Source organism: Lates calcarifer, unplaced genomic scaffold, assembly GCF_001640805.2.
Source record: "Lates calcarifer isolate ASB-BC8 unplaced genomic scaffold, TLL_Latcal_v3 _unitig_4073_quiver_903, whole genome shotgun sequence".
In the NCBI taxonomy this organism is placed as follows: Eukaryota; Metazoa; Chordata; class Actinopteri; family Centropomidae; genus Lates; species Lates calcarifer.
The window spans coordinates 1-8,003 of NW_026116685.1; the positions used below are offsets into that span (position 1 = coordinate 1).

The 8,003-nt window shown below is 40.8% G+C and overlaps 2 protein-coding genes across 2 annotated transcripts; one reads left to right on the forward strand and one right to left on the reverse strand.

The window, feature by feature from the left end:
* Window positions 1–638: 638 nt before the first annotated feature.
* Window positions 639–2,808, reverse strand: LOC108896188 (peptide-N(4)-(N-acetyl-beta-glucosaminyl)asparagine amidase). Its single transcript, XM_051068308.1, has 4 exons — window positions 2,605–2,808; window positions 1,754–1,868; window positions 1,389–1,610; window positions 639–822 (listed from the first exon to the last, which is right to left on the reverse strand). The coding sequence occupies exons 1-4, from the start codon at window positions 2,703–2,705 to the stop codon at window positions 760–762; spliced, it is 501 nt and encodes a 166-aa protein (XP_050924265.1). The 5' UTR covers window positions 2,706–2,808; the 3' UTR covers window positions 639–759.
* A 144-nt stretch (window positions 2,809–2,952) lies between these two features.
* LOC108896187 (3-oxoacyl-[acyl-carrier-protein] synthase, mitochondrial) lies at window positions 2,953–5,598 on the forward strand. The gene is made up of 2 exons (XM_018695224.2): window positions 2,953–4,203; window positions 4,935–5,598. The coding sequence occupies exons 1-2, from the start codon at window positions 3,212–3,214 to the stop codon at window positions 5,335–5,337; spliced, it is 1,395 nt and encodes a 464-aa protein (XP_018550740.1). The 5' UTR covers window positions 2,953–3,211; the 3' UTR covers window positions 5,338–5,598.
* Window positions 5,599–8,003: the final 2,405 nt, after the last annotated feature.

An 8,003-nucleotide genomic window follows, 5' to 3' on the forward strand; every position in this document is an offset into this window, starting at 1 on the left:
ACAAAATCTAAGTAAAGTCAAACAGTAATTATATTCTATGTGTTTTGTGGTCAAATGCATTCATACTCTATGCATGCTTCCAGGAAATCCATTTTAAAATGTGTTAACAGTGAATGCTACAAAATTAAAGTCTGTGACTTAACAAAGAAATGCAAAAGAAATGAATAATAATAGCTCTCACTGCCTGAATGTTCTGCAATCTATTCCAATTTTTAAGGCTAGATCTTAAATCTACCCTTAAAACAAGTCCTAAACTCACTCAGTGCAGTGGTAGGAACTACACAAAATATCACACACACAAACCTGGGGAATCTAGTGGAGAGCCTGCAGCCTTGACAGTAATGGTTCTCCACTCGCTGAGCTCCCCAACGGAGGTCATCAGTGCTGGGACTGAGGAGCCGGCATTCTGGGTTGAACCTCCACAGCTGCTGCAGGGCAAACAGTCAACCCAGGAGAAGAAGTCCTGTTTGAACCACCTGAGTAATTCCAGCACCAGGAAGTCCTCTATTCCAAGTTTTGAATTCTACCAACAGGAAAGCAAGTTTGTTTCTCACTGAATCACTGTGTAAAGGAGCATTCAACATTTATGTTTTTTGCAGACAGTATGACACAGATATACAGTACATGATTTAGTTTGAATGATTGAGGGGACTTCACCTGGGGTCAGCCTCTTTAGCCTGCTTCAGCTTGTGTTGAGCAGCAGAGGACAGCTGCTGGTGAGGGATGTGACTCTTAGCTTTCTGCTGCAGCGCAGGGTTTTCATACAGCATCACATGTTGGAAGTTTGGACTGGAGAGTCACAAAGAAGCTCATACTGCTCTCCTGACAGAGGGACAAGAAAATATACAGGTCAGTATCCAACCAAGAGTAATGAAAAAATAGTGAAAGTGTGGTAGTTTCTAAATCACTGAGGAGTTACATATACATGTTCTTCAGTGATGTAAGGGACTATAAGAAAATTATTTTTGACACCACCTCCCACAGTAATATTTTCTCTACAGTCCCAAATGATAAAAAGGTTGAACTGAAATTTATTTAACAGTAGTGACTTGTCCTAAATCCAGGCTAAGAAATCTTTTTAATTAACTGTACCAGCAGCCACATTATAAATGTTGTATACACACAAAATCGGGGCATGCTGTAAAACCATCTCACCGTCTCTTCCTATTCTGGCAAACTGCAGGGTATATACTGGAGTTTCTAATTACTAAAATGAGATGCCCATCATAGATTTGTATATATTCAATATCAAATAAAAATTGATCTGAGCCAAATAAAAAAGTGAGCAAAGTGAGTTAAGGTGTGTTTATCTTCCGCTGTGATCCTGCTGCAATGACACCACAACTAAATGCTAGATATCTACTCAGTCACAGTTTCTGTATCTTTACCAAGGATGGTGGCTGTAGCAGAGGTGGTGAAACTGGTTGGGTGGAAGCAGCAGCAGAGCTCTCTGGTGCTGCAGCTGAGGCTGAGGCAGTAGTGGTATGAGCAGTGGGCTGGACAGGCTGTTCTCTCTGAAGCCTCTGATCCCTCTCTGCTGCTATGGATTCCCTGATGAGCTTCAGCTGTTCTACTGATGCAGACTTGGGGAACACCAAGTGGGTCTCAGCCTGAAAAGAGGTGCAACTGGGTATATTATTTTTGCACAGTAAGGCCACAGATGACCAAATAGACTCTAGGTAATGAGATGATGCAACAGTAATGCTGGCTTTAAACTACTGCAGTAGCCATCTGACAGTTTTATAGTAATTACCTCCTCAAATCCCATCTCAAAGAGACATTCTACAGCTCCTTTGATGGGCAGCAGCTTGGTGGAGAAAGTAGGATTGCCTATGCGGATCGACCTGTACTTTTCTTCATTGGGATACCTGTGAGGAGATGGCATCAAATGAGGAAATAACAGGCTCAAGGCTTTTCAGAAAAAAAAAAAAAAAACTTTTCGTCACTCTGAGGTGTGAGACAAATTACTATGTACACACCAGAGAATTATGTGTTCATTTATGTTATATTACATATACACAGAAATTATAAACTACATTTATATTCATATTTTCTCATTTGACAGACGCTGTTATTTATCCAAAGCGGCCTGCAATCAGTGTCTTTACATTGGCGTTGTCGTTATAGTGCTCAACAGTCAATTAAAACTTGTTTTACTGATATTTGCTTTACCGTTGCACACAAGTAGGCATTTTCTGTAAATGTTGTCAAAATGTTACCTCACTCCACCGCTTGTATTAGACCGTGTCAAAAGACTTTCGAGATACTGAGATATTAACGATATATAACTGCTTCCTGGTGAGAAAACCCAGACAACATTAAGTTCTTTTAGGAGTAGACGCCCGATTAACAAAGCCAGATAAAAATGCCAGATTTTGTTTAACATAATTTGGTTTAAAACTGTGTGTTGCAACAACAACGACGACGACAGCATACAACGGGGACCAAGTACAGCTTGTTTTACCGTCACGTAGACTGACTTTCATGTCATGAAGTTAGCCATTGAATTTGTGATGCACAAAATACTGCTAATACAATCTCAACGTAACACAACACATGGCAACTGACCGCTGCCAAATTTTGTTGCTAAGTTCACAACCTTACCTTAAAATATTGTCCGCATATGTAAGTAGCAACTTGGCGACGTCTAGAAAGACTTCATTTGAATTCTCACATAATGTTGTAATAGCTGGTGACATAGCCATACTGGTACTTCCTGTTCAATCCGAAGTGTCCTTTGAATTTTAAATATGATAGCTAATGCTATTTGAGCAACTGCGGCTTACAATGTTTGGGGTCCTGGATGAAGCTGCCCCATCAACGCCTGAATAAGTGTTTGCAGCTTTGAAAATATTGTATATAATTGTGCTTTTCTGTAATTAATTTTCACTGGGCACTTACATCTGTTATCGTGTTAGTGGTCTAACATTTTAGACTGAATGCAAATTAAATACAAGTTAAACGGGAGTGGCATAAATACAGACTATCCGAAGTTACAGGCAGGAAGAAAAGAAGAAGGCAAATTTAAGGATGGAGTGGATTTCTCGTATGAATATTTTCAATCGATTACACATTTAGTAGTGCTCTGTCGAAGTATCAAACCTAAGTTAGAGACTATTTCAGCGTTAGTTTTGTAGATGTATCCCTCTCATATTCAGAGGGCATTAACCGAAGCTACACGCTAGGCGTCAAACTTGACAGAGATAACAGCATGTCTGCTTTACCACTGTCCTGTTGGGCTAAACTCCAATGGAGATCACACACCATAAGGGCACTTCTACAAAAGACTACATGTATTTATCCCAACCAAGACTCCAGGCGTCACAGCTCTGGACAGCAGAGAAGGAGAGTTGTTATTACTGGCATTGGGTTGGTGTGTCCTCTGGGCACAGGGACTGCTCTGCCCTGGGACCACTTGATTCAAGCCCAGAGTGGGATTGTTGCTCTAGACTCAGAGGAGTACAAGACTGTTCCCTGTAAAGTGGCTGCTCTGGTAAGCAGAGGAACTGAAGAGGGCCAGTTCAATAAGGAAAGGTTTGCCTCTCGTGGGGAGATCAGCAGCATGTCACCAGCCACTGTGATGGCCCTTGGAGCTGCCCAGCTTGCCCTGGAGGACTCAGGGTGGTATCCCAAAACCCCAGAGGAACAACTCAGTACAGGGGTGGCTGTTGGCATGGGCATGGTGTCACTGGATGAGATTGCTCGCACCTCCACTGCCTTCCAAGAAAAGGGCTACAACAAAGTCAGTCCCTTTTTTGTACCGCGCATCCTTGTCAACATGGCTGCTGGGCACATAAGTATCAAACACAGATTAAAGGGTCCCAATCATGCTGTGTCCACAGCATGCACCACAGGTGCACACGCAATAGGTGATGCTGCCAGATTCATTGCCCATGGGGATGCAGTTGCTATGGTTACAGGGGGAACAGAATCCTGTGTAGGGCCTCTCTCAATAGCTGGGTTTTCCAGGGCCCGCGCCCTTGCCACCAAATGGAATGACAACCCCCCACTAGCGTCAAGACCCTTTCACCCAGAGAGAGAGGGCTTTGTGATGGGTGAAGGTGCCGCTGTGCTTCTGCTAGAAGAGCTGGACCGTGCAGTGAAGAGAGGAGCCAGAATCTATGCAGAGGTCCTGGGCTACGGACTGTCAGGGGATGCCAGCCACATCACTGCACCCACTGCAGATGGAGATGGTGCATTCAGGTGACTAATTTTAGGGTTTTTGAAAGCAGATACTAATTTACATATATATTCAATATTTAACTCTTTTATTATTAATTGTGTCTGCTGTTTGATGCTGAGCAAAAAAAAAAAAGTAGTTCAGAGGAATTACAGAGTTATATGTGATAATTCTCTGTGGGTTCCTTTTGCTTTCCTATCACTTTACACATTATCATTTTGATCCACTGCTAATATAATAATAATAATATTGAGCGGTTTTAATTAGATGTAGGAACACAGCAACATTACTAAAACAAAGTCCATTGTGGCAAGAAAAAAAATAATCAGGCACGTGTTAACAAATCCCCAGGTTAGCCAAACTATTTGGGAAAAAGAAAATGAGGTAAAATGATCTCCCAGACTGTCTTTTGTGAACATCCATCACACTACAGTCTGACTTCCTGTCTCAGCTTTGATGCTCTGTAGTTGTGGGGACAGTTTTCCTGTGCAAAGAGGATTTTATTTTCATCTCCAAATAAAGCAGTGTATATTAATGTAGTTTTACTGTTGGGTTGTTTACAACCTGTGTAACTGTCTGACTGCACCTCTCTTGCCACATCAGGCTTTGTTGAGAATCTGGGAATACAGTAACAATGCTATTGTATGATGAATACAATGCTATTGTTATTGGTGGATATAATAGCTAGAAAAATCATATCCAAATTGTAATAAACCAGAATTGTGCTTTAACTGTCTGACCACTGTCTCCATAGGTGCATGTCTGCCGCCCTTAGAGATGCTGGCATCTCACCGTCAGATGTAACATATGTGAATGCTCATGCCACATCCACACCTTTGGGTGATGCGGCCGAAAATGCAGCCATCAAAAGGCTCTTCCAGCAAAGCTCTGAGAGCCTGGCCGTCTCTTCCACCAAAGGAGCCACAGGACATCTGCTTGGGGCTGCGGGGGCCCTGGAGGCTGCGTTCACTGCTCTGGCTTGCTACCATGGGGTCCTGCCCCCCACTCTCAACCTGGACCGCACCGAGCCACATTTTGACCTGAATTATGTTCCCTGCACAGCGCAGCCATGGCGGACTCAGCGCAGGCGGGTCGCCCTCACAAACTCATTTGGATTTGGTGGCACCAATGCTTCACTGTGTCTTGCCAGCATCTAACAACACACTGAGACTAATTCTAGACTTTTTATTAGAAATGAGATCTGATCTTTTGCTTTACCTCTGGTACAACAGAGTTTCACTGATTGAGTATTTGTCAGTAAAATTGATCAGTCATGCTACTTGTTGTTTGTGGGAAATTCTTATGAACTGATAATGTGAATAATGTGAATTTAGAGAGGGTTCTACACAAGTCTGGAGCCTTTTTAACTCCTGATATTTCAATAAAAGCTGCAAAGATGAAAAACTCTGTGGAAAGTACTGAAGCCTTGTAATATGTTATTGTTGGCATTGTTTTTTTCTTTGACATGACATTGATCCAATTTATGTGTATTGAAATTTTTCAAAATTTAGACAAAAACAACACTGCATATCACCAAAAGAACACCTTACCCGCTTTAGTCAAGGTGGAGAGAATTATGAACAGCTCTGAATACCACTCAGTGTTAGCACAATACCTTCAGACCTCTGCTAAAAAATTGACGATGAAGAGGAATTTCACCATTCAGCAACCCAAAGCATATCTCCTAATCAACAAAAGAATGGCTTCACCAGAGGAAGATTAAAGTTTTAGAATGGCCCAGCCAGAGCCCAGACCTGAATCCAACTGAAAGTCTGACAGATTTGAAGCACTTTTGCAACCAAGAGTGGGAAAAGTTTGCCACATCAGGATGTTCCTTGCTGATAGACTCCACCCACAAAGACTGAATGCTGTCATAAAATCAAAAGGTGCTTCAACAAAGCATTAGTTAAAGGGTGTGCATATTGATACAGTTAGGTTACTGTATGGTCCCCATCCCCCCGAGGCTTCATGGGAGGCATTCAGTTCAACTGATCAGATTTAATTGATCTGATTTAATTGTGTTGAATGCATCAGCCAAAGGTCACATTTTCAAATGTGTTGTTTGCCTTAAAAATATTCAGATAACAAAGATAGAGTATACAGCAGAGAAAGATGGAAAACACTGTCATTGGAGGAGCTTAAAAGGGATATTTCTGCTTGTAAAACAGTTTGGAGGGGATATGGCCCTGACAGGGACTGGACTTATCCTACATGATCTTACAAGGTCCAGTTTCTAAACTTATTATTTGCTCATTTGATAAAATAAGCATCACTGTGAAAGGTTTGTGTGTTGTACCAGCAGGTGGTGCTAGCCCCCAACAAGTAATGTTAGTTTTAATGTACACTTTCAGTACATTTCAGGCTGTTGATATAATCCTCACCTCACATCATAAAACACAGGAGACACAGGAGATCGAGATCCATTGGAGTAAATAATGAAAATAATTCACTGTAAAGGCTTATATGAATAATTCTATCAAGATGATAATAGTTAATTGCACGCTGTTAGAATCTTATATCTATCCTGCATTTTCTTTAAACAGGAACTTAGACTCCAAAAAGCTCTGACAATCTACTACAATAAGTAGCTGATTTCAATACCATCTAAATGAAGGAAACATGACACAGTAGTGCCTTTTGTAATCACTTATGATGGCAGTTTCCTAGCCAAGACCTCTGGCTCTGTGTTGCTCCCTGTTGGATTCAGCCTGTTTTGGCCTTTTTCTTAAGCAGTGAGTAAACAACAATGAGAAAGACAGGTAAATTGGAGAACAAAGTAGCATTCCACAGTGCAAGTTTTCCAAACTGTTACCTTTCTACTAAGTTTGCACAACACTTATTCTGCTGCTATATACCGAGGAAGAGATACAGTTGTTTTCTGGCCGTGTGGGGGAGACATAATATCTAGGAGTAAACATCAAGTAGTGATTTGGAAGCACATACATCCCTGTAGATCTGATGGTTAAATATATGTTTTTAAACTGCTCCATGAAGATTTTTAAAGAGTATGAGTAAAACTGATTTCACATTTAACTGAACAATACTTACTGAAAATGCATTGATACATTGTTCAGTAACATTTTAGAGCCATATAAATGAAAATATTTTTACAGTCACTATTGACCAGTGGAATGAAAAGGGTTAAGTACACCTTAAAAGTTAAAATGGCATCCTGCAGTAATATGGTCTATGGGGAGATACCCACTCTGTGCTGCAGTTAAAAAGAGCATTACTGGCAACTGTGGGAGGTTCACAGAAAAAAAAAACAGTTGAACGGAGGTTTAAAGATCAGTGGCAAAGTGAGCTCAGTGGTATGACAACATGAGATAATTATGTTGCATTTAAACATGAGCTTTAACTGGAAAAGAAACTTTTGTTCATTCATTCATTCTGTATACCGCAGAATATCTTTATCTTAACAGGGAAAGTTTATATATATATACATATATATCTCTGTGTACTCCAGCTTCCTCACACTATATTATACTGATATTGTTGCTGCATTTATTTATCATCACTGTAATGTTAACACTAACACCGGCTCTCACAATGATGCCTTTTTGCTTTGATATCTCATAAGAAGTGCATGAAGCAGAGGAGTGAATTCTGACACTGGAACCTTTCTTTCATGCTCTGTACTGTATGTGGCTGGCTCTTGCTCTGTGTTCCACTTGATGAATATTGTACCATCATGGCTGAATTTAATAACATGATGTAAAGCCAGGACCAGATGATAAATTGCTGTACTGGGGAATGTCTTTCCAGACCCATTTTTAGAGATTACGTTTTATTAAGTCTTCTGGATGTCACATCCAGCTAATGA